The sequence below is a fragment of the Bos indicus x Bos taurus genome, chromosome 1, assembly GCF_003369695.1.
Source record: "Bos indicus x Bos taurus breed Angus x Brahman F1 hybrid chromosome 1, Bos_hybrid_MaternalHap_v2.0, whole genome shotgun sequence".
In the NCBI taxonomy this organism is placed as follows: Eukaryota; Metazoa; Chordata; class Mammalia; order Artiodactyla; family Bovidae; genus Bos; species Bos indicus x Bos taurus.
Window position 1 is genome coordinate 138636911 of NC_040076.1, and position 13988 is coordinate 138650898.

The 13988-nt window shown below is 36.8% G+C and overlaps 1 protein-coding gene across 2 annotated transcripts in view; it reads right to left on the bottom strand.

Annotated features, from left to right (window-relative positions):
- The window catches only part of BRWD1 (bromodomain and WD repeat domain containing 1), a 123928-nt gene that overhangs the window by 23514 nt on the left and 86426 nt on the right, over window positions 1-13988 (bottom strand). For both annotated transcript variants that reach the window (XM_027546433.1, XM_027546424.1), the window contains 5 exons: window positions 12675-12800; window positions 10258-10330; window positions 9138-9179; window positions 7002-7148; window positions 5919-6071 (listed from right to left, as the gene is read on the bottom strand). In XM_027546433.1, coding sequence (XP_027402234.1) covers window positions 5919-6071; window positions 7002-7148; window positions 9138-9179; window positions 10258-10330; window positions 12675-12800 — 541 coding nt within the window. The remainder of the gene's footprint in view (window positions 1-5918; window positions 6072-7001; window positions 7149-9137; window positions 9180-10257; window positions 10331-12674; window positions 12801-13988) is intronic.

The following is a 13988-nucleotide window of genomic DNA, read 5'->3' on the forward strand; positions in this document are numbered from 1 at the left end:
CAAACTTTTAAAAGGACAGCAATGCTAACTATTGGCACAGCCTATGTATTTACAGGAAGTACTATGCATTCATCTACAATCATTCCTGAAAATAAAATGTAAAAATATTTAACAAAGTTAAATATCAATCACTCTGGTACATGATGGAGGAAGGTGAAGAGACTAACACTGGAGAACCTTTAAAAAGTGTGTAAAATATGTGACTTTCTCATATTTATATATATATACACATATACCAGAGAAGGCAATGGCATTCCACTCCAGTACTCTTGCCTGGAAAATCCCATGGATGGAGGAGTCTGGTGGGCTGCAGTCCATGGGGTCGCTAAGAGTCAGACACAACTGTTCACTTGCGTGCACTGGAGAAGGAAATGGCAACCCACTCCAGTGTTCTTGCCTGGAGAATCCCAGGGACGGGGGAGCCTGGTGGGCTGCCGTCTATGGGGTCGCACAGAGTCAGACACGACTGAGCAACTTCCCTTTCACTTTTCACTTGCATGCATTGGAGAAGGAAATGGCAACCCACTCCAGTGTTCTTGCCTGAAGAATCTCAGGGACGGGGGAGCCTGGTGGGCCGCCGTCTATGGGGTCGCGCAGAGTCAGACACGACTGAAGCGACTTAGCAGCACACATATACAGGTATCCCCCACTTTTAAGAAAGGTTTACTTTCTGCCACTTCATTTTTATAAAAGACCTACTTTATTAGTACCTGTTTTCACTAACTCAAAGAAATTCAAAGACTTTCCCTTTTATGAAAAAAGGTGAAGAGAGAGTTCAGCATCTGTTTGCAACAAGCCATTACAGAGGCACAGCGAACCGCAAACAGCAAGAGCAGTGCCACCAAGCTTCTTCCCCAGCAACTACTCTCACCATCTCAGCCATGTGTCACCACAGTTGTGATTTTAGTTTTCAAAGTGACATCCCAAACCAGAGAGATACATTTATTGTGGTTGCTGAGCCTGCACTGACACATCATCACCCATAGTCCATTGACAACATTAGGGTTCATTCCTGATGCTAAATATTCTATGGGCTTTGACAAATTTTCCCTTTCGACAGCCTTCTAGTCAGCAAAGTTTTGGCAGGGAGATCAGCTGATACCCCTTTATGGGGGATCCCTTACTTATGATTCTCTATTTCTCTCTTGCTGTCTTTAAAATTCTTTCTCTATGCTTGACTTTTACCATTTCAACTATGCTATGTCTTGGTGTACATCTATTTGTTTGTGATTCATTTTGTTTGGGCAAGTCGCCACAGTTCTGACCTGTGTCTGTGAGAATCTGAGTTTTATCTTGGTGTATTCTGTGCATCTGTCATTAAGATGTGTCCTAAGGTAACTGGTTCTTCACCTCACACCATTTCCCCTTAAAAAAGATTTCATAGGAATGTTCTACCTTCAAATACAGGAGGAAACCTATACACACACACACACATAATGAGTATATGTGAAATCTGTAATCCCTCTTATCTTTGAAATGATCTTTAACAGTTATTTCTAGTATTTTGTATATATATTCAATTTATTCTTTTCCTTCAAACCTGAACTCTAGTGTAGTCACCAAAGTGACTTTGTTCCTCAACTGTATTAAGTTTGAAACCTCTGAGAATCCTGAGTACCAATTTTTCATATATCTGAAAAAATCAGTAATACATTTTTAATATAAAATAAAATCATCTAACAAAACAAGTGCTAAAATTATCAGTTCAACATGAATATGGGCATGTCTCAAAAACCCCCAGTTATCACTATGCACAGTGGTAAATGATAAAAGACTGGTCAGGAATGTACAAGGATACCTGGTTTCAGCACTGCTACTCAACACTGTACTTAAAATTTTACCAGAGCAATTAGAAAAGAAATAAAAATAACTCAGGCTGGAAAGGTACAAGTAAAACTATATCTATTTGCAGATGAAGTGATCCTATGTATAGAAACTATCCAAGATTCTACAAGAAAGCTATCAGTGCTAATAAATTAATCCAACAAAATTACAAGGTATGAGAACAACACACAAGAATCTGCCACCAACAATGAACAAGTACAAAAGGAAATTAAGAAAGCAACTGCATTTCAAATAGCATCTAAAACAAAAAAAAAATATCTGGGAATACATTTCACCAAGGAGTGGGGAAAACTCTCCACTGAAAAGTACAAAACTTTGCTGGAAGACATTAGACCTAAATAAATGGAAAGGGATCTGGCATTAAGAGACAGAAAGACTTAGTAGTGTCAAGACACCAATGCAGTCCAAAGCCATCTATACACTGAATGCAATCCCTATCAAAAATTCAACTTTTTTAAAACAGAAATGGAAAAAGTTAATCCTCACATTAATAATGAATTGCACCCCTGAATTGCCAAAATAATCCTGAAAGAGATCAAAGTAAGAGAACCAAAATTTCCTTTGTTCCAAAACATTCTACTAAAAGTACAGTAAGCAAAACATTTTAGTACTGACATACAAGACAGACAGAGATAAGAGACAGAGACTCATATGTACAAACCAATGAACAGAACTGAGCTCAGACACAAACCAATCTATCTATCTAGCAAATTGATTTTCAAAAAGGGTACTAGGCCATTTAATAGGGAAAGAACAGTCTCTTCAACAGATTGTGCTGTAATACCCAGATTTCTACACAGAGAATAAACTGGACCTCTGTCTCACTCCATACACAAACAGTAACTCAAAATGGATCAACAGCTTAAATATAAGAACTAAACCATAGGAACATATGAGGTCAATCTTTATGACGCTCAACTTGGCAATGGATTTATTTTTTTAACTATTTTGACCACTATTTCCAAACATTTGCCTCTATAAATTACTCTTTGATATACATGTATTCTGCAAGTATTCTTTTCCACAGTTAATTCTATAAAAAATAATTAAAATTGGAATTAATGAGTTAATTGACACTTATTTTTCAAACCGCTCCGTAACAGTGTCATATACTTATAGGCTGTGTGACCCTAAGCAGCAATGGGTTCTTAAATATGAAACCAAAAGCACAGAAACCAAAGGGAAAAAAAAAAGTTGATTAATTTTATCAAAATTAAAAACTTCTGTGCATCAAAGGACATTATCAACAAGTAAAAAGACAACCTATAGAATGAGAGAAAATAACTGGAAAACACTTATCTGATAAGGACTTAATATCCAAAATATATTTTATAATTCTTACAAAAAAATAAATAAAATAAAATTACAACAAAAAGACAAAATTCAAATTAAAAACTGGGAAAAGTACTTGGAATATATATTTTGCCAAAGAAGATAAACAAGTGGTCAATATGCACATGAAAAGATTCAACATCATTAGTGTAGTGACTGTACTTTGTTTTCTGTATTCTTGATGCTCTGGCATTTGAAGCCTTGATCCTGGAGACTGCCCCTCCCAGGGATAATTGATAGCAAAGGACTCTTTCACAGGTATACCTGTGATACAGAAATCAATCAATCTAGAGCTCACAAACCTAACCATCTTCTTTATCAAATTCTCATACACCAAGTGAATAATATTCCCCCTACCCAAATCGGAGAAGGCAATGGCACCCCACTCCAGTACTCTTGCCTGGAAAATCCCATGGATGCAGGAGCCTGGTAGGCTGCAGTCCTTGGGGTCGCTAAGAGTCAGACACGACTGAGCAACTTCACTTTCACTCTTCACGTTCATGCATTGGAGAAGGAAATGGCAACCCACTCAGTGTTCTTGCCTGGAGAATCCCAGGGACGGGGGAGCCTGGTGGGCTGCTGTCTAAGGGGTCGCACAGAGTCAGACACAACTGAAGCAACTTAGCAGTAGCAGCTACCCAAATCACCCCAGGCTAAGAGTCAGACATCTAGAGACCACACCTACAAATCAAAGCTCCAATTATTGGTACCAGCCAGAACTAGACTGTTTGCTCTGTTCTGTCTTGCTTTCCTGTGAAAATCCCAACGTAGGCTCTGTCATGCTCTTTCCATCCCTTCCCTCTGCCAACTCTGCCTCCTGATCAACTTTGGTCCATCCCCAAGTGGCCTGAATGTTGTATCACACTTCTCTTCCTAGGGATCTGTAAGCATAAACTCTCTTCATGACAATTCATATCTGCATGTCTTATCATATCTGATAAAAATAAATTCCAGGTACAATTTTTAATAAGTCAAATACAAATCAAAGCTACAATGAGATAATATCTCACACTCACTACGATGCCTATAATTTTTTTTACAAACACAGAAAATAACAAATTTTGGCAAGTGTGTGGAGAAACTGGAATCCTTATACATTGCCAATGGGAATGCAAAATGGTCTAGTCATTATGGAATACAGTTTGGTGGTTCCTGAAAAATATAGAATTACCCTATGAACCAGAAATTCCACTCTCAGATATATACCTAAGAAAATTGAGGATGAGAACTCTTACAGATTCTTATATTCCCATATTCACTGCAGCATCAGTTACAACCACCAAAAAGTAGAAAACAATTCAAGTGTCCATCAACAGATTAATGAGCCAAATGGCATACACCCATTCACCCTACAAAATGGAACAAAGTTCCAAAACAGGCAACAACATGGATCAATGTTTAATACACTAAGTGAAATAAGCCAGACACCAAAGACAAATTCTGTATGTTTAATTTGTATAAAATATCTAGAATAGGCAAATTCATAGAGATACAGACTGAATGAGAAGCTATCAAGGTCTGAGGAAAGCAAAGAATGTAGAGTTGGTTGCTTACTGGTTATAGAGTTTCTGTTTGGGGTTATGAAAGAGTTTTGAAAATAACTGATGGCTGATCAACACTATGAATGTAATTTACGTCACTGAATTGTATACTTAAAAGTGGTCAAAATGACAAATTTAATGTTATGTATATGTAACCACAATTTTGAAAATTTGGTCACATAATACACCAAAACTCATTAATTGTGCACTTTAAATGGGTGAGCTATATGATGAATCCTCAAACATGTACTTTAAACAAAAGGGAAAAAAAGACATGAATGAAATTTATTTTCTCTCTGGGAGGAAGTCTCACAAATGGTGAATACTGATGAAAACATAAACTGAGAAAAATGTTAAGACTTGAATGTCAAACTGATCCAATAAGCAACCTGGATATTGAAATGTGAAGGTTCTTAAATTAAGATAAGAATTAATAACATGGGTGGAGTCTGATAATAAGTAATGAGGGGAAGTGAAATTAAGATAAAACAATTAATTAGCAGTAACAGTCACTGATGACAGAGAAAAATGCTATAGCATCTAGCAAGCACTTTAATTTAAAAATCTTACTCTCAAAGTATTGCTGTTTTTTTAAATGATCCAGCACACTGACTACAAGGACTTCTGAATATTCACTGAGAATATATATACAACTTTGTATACTTAGTATACTTCAACAAGTTTTGAAAAACTATCCAACATTAACGTTTTAACAAAAATTTAGGAGTGTCCACAATGCTGTTCTTAACTAATCAGATGCTCACATGGTTCTTCTTCAGATCCAAATTATTAGTATGCATCAGTAGTCCCATCCCCACCTCAGATTTTCCTTTTCTTACTTGTAATATTCGTCCAACCTCTATAACTAAGTTCCCAAAGTTCCCAATCCACTTTTCAAGATTCCTGTATATAAGAGAACAGACTTTTCTCACTATACATCCAATACAAATCTGTTCACTCTTCACAGATCTCCTCACTGGTACCAATCTTCTTTTGTTTATAAAACTTTAGGAAAGATAAACACTGTCACCAGGAACCAATATTTCCACAGCAGATACTTGGGCTGTGGTGAAAGCTCTATTCTCAAGAGTAGTCTTATTATACTCACTGTTCTTTCATGTTTCCACCTCTACCAAACAATAGAAAATCATCATCTACATAGATCACACATTTTTTTTTATAAACCACTTTTAATTTTACCTTTGATCTTTTGTTTGGTGTATATGCTTTTGCATTGCTAAATATCAAACGGATGTCTTTGCAAAATTCCAAAGGGCTGTCATAGTTTCCCGCTTCTAAAGTTTCCCTTACTGTTCCAAAATCCATTGGAGTATCTATAATGTCTCGGTAATCCTAGATTTTAAAAACAATAGTTAGTTCAAAGATTCAATTCCTGTCTTTAGAAATGTAAAAGTGCATCAAATCTCTAAAACATTCAAAATGACAGAAGAGAAAAAGGTTATAAGATCTTAAAAATCATTAATAACTTTTAAAAAGACATTCAAACATACAGATAAGAAATGTAACAAAATTATATATTTGGAATCAGGATATGAAACTGTTATTTCCTTCTATATACTCTACTATATAATTTCTAAGCTTCCTATAGCAAATTTGTGCTTTCTATCTTTTAAAAAGGTCATTTTTTATTTCCCTGTTAGAAAGTGGAGAGTGACACTTAAAAAAAAAAATCTTTATTTGGCTGAGCCAGGTCTTAGTTGCAGCATGCTGGATCTAGTTCCCTGACCAGGGATTGAACCCAGGCCCCTGCACTGGGAACAGGGAGTATTAGCCAGTGCACCACCAGGGAGCTCCCAAAGAGAGACACTTTTAACCAATTCATAGTTTTCTCAAGGTTGGGCCTACTAACCCTCCGATAATGAGGGGTAACATTGGTAACTAAGTCTTACCCAAAGTACAAGGTACAATTTCTTGAATTCTATTAATTCAAGAACCTTTAAAACAACTCTTCCATCGCTGACTTAGTGGTAAGAGACAAAGTTAACCTTAAGCCCAGATGTCACTTTTTGGTTGCTGGGTTGCAAGGGGCAGGAGGTGCTGGTTGTTTACTTTTTCTTTTTTTGTGGCTATGCCTTGAGGCTTGTGAGATCTCTCTCAGTATCCCAACCAGAGACTAACCTGGGCCATAGCAGTGAAAGCCTGGAATTCTAAGCATTAGGCCACCAGGGAATTCTAGACATCTTACTTTTTCATTTAAACACCTCTACCCTAATCTCTACACCAATAAGAAAAGCACCAAACATTCAAATAATGACAACTTACTGGATATTCAACCAAATCAACAGGTTGTCTAAATGGTTCAGAATCTTCACATTGAAAAATTAAGTTCACTAGTTCCTTACACTGTTTCTTCCAGTTGTTTTCAACATAATTGGTTGTTTTGATGCTCCTTTTTTTCCAATCATGAACCTAAAAATACATTTATAATATTAAACGCTTTCTCAGCCTTGGAAAAGCTGCACTATGATATGGTATGGTATCATAGTCATAAGTTGCTCAGTTGTGTCCAACTCTTTTGCGACCCCATGGACTATAACCTACCAGGCTCCTCCATCCATGGGATTTTCCAGGCAAGAATACTGGAGTGGGTTGCCATTTCCTTCTCCAGATCTTCCCAATCCAGGGATTGAACCCATGTCTCCCGCATTGTAGGCAGACGCTTTACCATCTGAGCCATCAGGGAATGGTATGGTATAGTAATGGTAAAAATCTAACTGAACTGTTGTCTTCTGTACTATGTCAAAATATGTCATTATACGATTTTCTATCTACTTAGGCAAAAGTCCATTAAAAAAAAAACAAAACACAATACTGTCATATCTGTTACTCCAAAAGCACATTTTCATTCTACCACTTATCTCCTAAGTTTAAAAAATGTTTCACAGCATATGAAGTACCCACACTGGATAACATAGTAGGCAGAATCATATCTACATCTTGGTCCCAAAAACCTGCGACTGTGGCCAAAGGGACTCCACAGATATGATTAAAGGAATGGCTTTTGAGATAGGGAGGTGGTCCTGGATTATCAGGGTGGGCCCAATGTAATCACAAGGATCTTCATACAAGGGAGGCAGAATGGTCGGAGGCATACTGGGAGATGCTATGCTGCTGACTTGGAAGATGAAAGAAGGGGGCCATGAGACTACAGAAGCTGGAAAATGCAAGGAAATTACTTCTGCCCCAGTTTCCAGAAAGGAACACAACTATGCTGACACCCTGACTTCAGTCCAGTGAGACCCATGCCAAACTTCTAATCTACAGAACTACAAGCTATTTTTATTGCTTAAGCCACTAGATTTGTAATTTGCTACGCAATCATAACAAACACTAAACAGATAACTAAATCCTTAAGTCTGTTTAAAAGTGAAATTATATGAATATGACAATAATTCAAGTCTTAACTTTTCAATGTTATTTGAGGCAACGTATTATGAAAACTGATGTGACAGAAAGCTTAAATTTAAGCAGCATTTGAATGAAATTTAAAATAAGTTAACATTATTAAGCATTTTCAATTAATAACCTTTACTTTTAATTAACATGTTACATTAGAACTTTTTAAGAACTGCTGATGACACAATTTTAACTTATCCAAAACTTATTTCTCACTTTATTCTCCCCTACCCCTCCAACAAATTTTCATTTTTTTAAAAGGTCCAGTCACCAAATCCTAGTTTTTCCATTAAAAGGTCTCATCTTCTTCCCTTCCCCTCTGTTCCTAGCCAGCACTATTTTTTTTTTCTTTTTTTCAAATGGCCACACAGCACGGTGGCTTGTGGCATCTTGGTTCTCTAACCACAGATCGAATCTGAGCCCTCAGCAGTGAAAGCAGAGTCCTAACCACTGGACCACCAGGGAATTCCCAGCCAGAACTATTCTTGACTAGGTTTCCTAACTTTTACTTAAGATTCTTGCAACGAACTCCTAACTTTAATATATTTAGTACCTATTCTCTTATCCTTCAAAATCTACCGTTTTGGCTATGAAAGTGACTCTACTATAAATTTAAATGAAATCCTTGGTTTTTAATATCATCATAATCTGCTCCCAATATAAAGGCTACATACAACCACTTGGCTTGCTCCAAAATTCAACCCCTACACTAGCCAGGCCAGTGTTCTCAGTACCCACCGACATGCCATACTTTCCTACTTTCTTAAACCCTATACTGTTTGAATTTCCTCTTCTTACTCTCTCATTCTGAGAACACAGTACAAATCCCAACTCTTCCACTAACCCTACCTAGCCATCCACCTTCCAGTGATTTCTCCCATTTCTCTCATAATACAATATCAGTATCAATATCCCTTTTCAAAGACAACCCCTAAAATCTTACATTGATATTAAATCAGAGAATAAGTCAACAACTAAGGTTAATCACGTGGATTAACTTACTCTCCTTCTTCCAGAAGATGTTTTAGGAAGATCACTATCATCCTAGGAATAAAAATCAGAGCACTGTAAGTGGTAAGATTGTCATTAGACAAGCAATAATCTTAACATAAAGTATATCAAAGACTTTTAAGTTCTACAAGGGTTATAACTTGATAACAGAACCTCAAAAGACAGACTATCACATGATCTTCATGGCACTCAGTTCAAGGAACCGACCCTTATTCTTAATAATCCTTTACATTGCCTAATATAAATATGCACTAATTCCAAAATATAGCTATAACAAGTTGTTCTGTGCACGTCCACAGAGGACATGCACAGGATAAAACTTAGAAACACAGTCTCCCACAGATGCTTAGATTATGTTAAGCTACAGGTTTTATCGCCTAAATCGTGTATTAATCATGTATTAGCATACTCATTTATATTCCAATATTAAATTAGCAGGAAAATCAGTGAATCACGATAATAGTTTGTGTGGAAACTGACACCACAGAGAATCCTTCCTCCAACTACATACAACAACTTGATTTTGTATGAAGTGAAATTACACACAATACCATGGATATCTGCTTTGTACTTGCACTTCAACACCATCTTGAGTGAAGGACTTTAGGGCACTTAAAACATAGTAATGTTTATTGATTTTTAATTACAATTAAATCCAACTCTCAGATACTGCCTTTCTTTTTTGGCTGCACTATGTGGTTTGCAGAATCTGAACCCAATCAGGGACTGAACCCAGGCCACGGCAGTAAAAGTGCACAGTCCAACCACTGGACTGCCAGGAAATTTGCTCAAATACTGATTTTACCAAAAGTATTTCCAAGGTACTTTTTATATTACATCTTTCTCTACCAAAACTTTGGAAAGAGAACATGTTCCAAACCTAAATTACTTCCCTAGACATTACTTGTTTATTTAGTATCAATTATTGTCTATTACCTCATTGACCATGTAGATAATTTTAAACTGTAGTTTTATCAAGTGCCCTGTTTTCATAGTTCACTGAACTATAGCAAGAATTGATACAGGTAACCAATGTTTTCTATTTCACTCTTCATTCTAAGTCATCATTTGAAATAAACAAAAGCCATTATAAAATTCACAAACTTCATACCAAATCCTCGGCATTTTGCTCATCATTTTCAGAAGTGTTAGAAAGTTCTGAGATATTTATACAGTCTTGATTCCTAAAAGACAATTTTTACTTTAATATTATGCAAATATAGTTCTTGTTTCTGAATATTTAAACTACTTTAAGATACAAATCCCCAACTATGGAAACAGCTCCCCAACGATGCACACCCAATTAAAAGCAGCAGAATATCAGGTTTTCACGCTATCCTCTGTGGAAACAATTAATCGTACTAGAATACTGAAAGTAATTTTTTTCAATTAAGTATGTATGGAAATTAAGCTGGTAATCCAGAAGTACTGTAAGTATGGCCTCAACTGGATGAATACACAGATGAGTTTTTCTAAGTTATCACCACTGGTAATATTTGTACAGTGAGTATCAGAAAAATGGCTGATTTGAGATAAAAGAGAATAGAAACAAAAAAGGAAGTAGAAACTGAAGCAAATTACATCTTGATCTCACTGTAAACACAGCAGCAGAAGGAAGAATGTTAAAATAGGGAATTTATTCACCAGTTTGGAGCCAGATGTTTAAAATCATGTCAGAATTTAAAAATTATCTTCTCTAATTCATAATTCTTTCAAAGAATTTTTATAACTGTGGGGGAAAGCATATAAGATCATACAGCAAAAATCATATGACATTTTAAAGGAAAGAGGCTAATATGTCCAAAGTCATCCAGAAAGTTGACTAGAACAGACTAGGTTGGGACTAGGATCTCAATTTGCAGGTCAGTTTTAATCCTACTATTTGAAACTGATTTCCAAATGCCAGAAAGTGTGGACTATTCATACAGACACACGTTCACAGGATACAATCCAAAACAGATTAAAACTCAATCTAATCATGAGAAAATATCAGACGACCCAAATTAAACTACATGCTACACCTGACCTGCCTCTTGAGAAACCTGTATGCAGGTCAGGAAGCAACAGTTAGAACTGGACATGGAACAACAGACTGGTTCCAAATAGGAAAAGGAGTACGTCAAGGCTATATATTGTCACCCTGCTCATTTAACTTATATGCAGAGTACATCATGAGAAACGCTGGGCTGGAAGAAGCACAAGCTGGAATCAAGATTGCCGGGAGAAATATCAATAACCTCAGATATGCAGATGACACCACCCTTACGGCAGAAAGTGAAGAGGAACTCAAAAGCCTCTTGATGAAAGTGAAAGAGGAGAGTGAAAAAGCTGGCTTAAACCTAACATTCAGAAAACGAAGATCATGGCATCTGGTCCCATCACATAGATGGGGAAACAGTGGGAACAGTGTCAGACTTTTATTTTTGGGGGCTCCAAAATCACTGCAGATGGTGACTACAACCATGAAATTAAAGATACTTACTCCTTGGAAGGAAAGTCATGACCAACCTAGACAGCATATTAAAAAGCAGAGACAGTACTTTTCCAACAAAGTTCCGTCTAGTCAAGGCTACGGTTTTTCCAGTAGTCATGTATAGATGTGAGTTGGACTATAAAGAAAGCTGAGAGCCAAAGAATTGATGCTTTTGAACTGTGGTGTTGGAGAAGACTCTTTGAGAGTCCCTTGGACTGTAAGCAGATCCAACCAGTCCATCCTAAAGGAGATCAGTCCTGGATGTTCATTGGAAGGACTGATGTTGAAGCTGAAACTCCAATACTTTGGCCACCTCATGCAAAGAGCTGACTCATTTGAAAAGACACTGATCCTGGGAAAGATTGAGGGCAGGAGGAGAAGGGAATGACAGAGGATGAGATGGTTGGATGGCATCACCGACAAGATGGACATGGGTTTGGGTAGACTCCAGGAGTTGGTGATGGACAGGGAAGCCTGGCGTGCTGTGGTTCATGGGGTCGCAGAGTCGGACACGACTGAGCGACTGAACTGAACTGAACTGAACTAAATAAGGGTACAACATTCATTAAAAAATGATGATGTAATTAAAGAAAGAAAAGACTAGATTAATGGAGACTAAGAAAGAAAAGTCTAGATGAAAGCAAACTATGAAAACCAAAGAGCGAACGAATGCAGTGGGAATTCTGGATTGGATCCTGTACCATAAAAAGACACTGATGTAATAACTGATGAAATCCAGATAAATTCTGTACTTTAGTCAATAGTATTGTACCAAGGATAATTTCTTAACACTTCATAAGGACACCACAGCTGTATAAGATGTCAACCTAAGGGGAAAACAGGGCAACTCTCTGTAGTATAAAATTATTTCAAAATTTTAAAGAAAGAGAAAAAATTGGCTGTTCAACTTCTTATTCCTTTACCTAAATTATAACCACAGAAAGAGAAATTTAAAGAAATGTCCTTTAATATAACACATTAAAATGCAACAAATTAAAAACTATACAATATGCAAAGTAACTTTTCCACAACATCTGTAACATGAGGTCACTTACTTGATAAATTTTAAAAGCTGGTCTGTTATCTTCTTAGCTGATCTTGCAATTACACTCTCAGGTTCATTAAATGTTCTGGCATTGTGTTCTATATATCTGACTTCCCAAACTAACGCAGATAGCCTCCTTCAAAGTAAAAAACAAGGAGGTTAGGGTTTAAAAAATGAAAATACAGAAACCAAGTTAAAAAATCCTGCATGTTAAGCCAGTATGATACAGTAAAATAATGCTGTCAACTTCATCACAGTCATAGCAATTATATTAGAAGCTAAACTGCAGAGAATACATTTAAGGACTGAAAATCTTAACAGATCACTTAATCACATCCAGAAAACCAAAAAAGCAACTCGCCCTTTTCACACTGCCTTTAGGCATGTTTGAAGCTATAGACTCAATGAACAAAATATGTTAAGTACCATCAATCCTAAGAAACTCAATCTGACTACAGACTGACAAAGTAGTTTCTGACTAAACCCATGTTTGCAACACTACAGAGGTAAATTAACACCAACAATACGAACTCAAAAAGTCAATATTTTGTAAAGATAATTTTCCCAAAGTTGCTGAATCATACAGAATAAAATACCATAACCTGCTTAAAAAAAAAAAATCATTGAGAATAGGAAATTTTATAGTTTTCAGCACTCTAAAAGCCAGAGACAAAAAGTTGATGATTCCAGGAAATTAATTTTCAAAGGTCAAAGTCTAACTATTAACTCAGTTCAGTTGCTCAGTCGTGTCTGACTCTGTGACCCCATGGACTGTAGCACGCCAGGCTTCCCTGTCCATCACCAACTCCCGGAGCTTGCTCAAACCCATGTCCTTCGAGTCGGTGATGCCATCAAACCATCTCATCCTCTGTCGTCCCCTTCTCCTCCTGTCTTCAATCTTTCCCAGCATCAGGGTCTTTTCCAAGGAGTCAGTTCTTCACATCAGGTGGCCAAAGGATTGGAGTTTCAGCTTCAACATCAGTCCTTCCAATGAATATTTAGGACTGATTTCCTTAGGATTGACTGGTTTGATCTCCTTGCATTCCAAAGAACTCTCAAGAGTGTTCTCCAACACCGCAGTTCAAAAGCATCAATTCTTCGACACTCAGCTTGCTTTATGGTCCAACTCTCATGTCCATACAAGATTACTGGAAAAACCATACTTTTGACTGGTATGGTTTGTCAGTAAAGTAATGAATGTCTCTGCTTTTCAATATGCTGTCTAGGTTGGTCACAGCTTTTCTTCCAAGGAGCAAGCATCCTTTAATTTCATGGCTGAAGTCACTATCTGCAGTGATTTTGGAGCCCAATAAAAATTATTAAC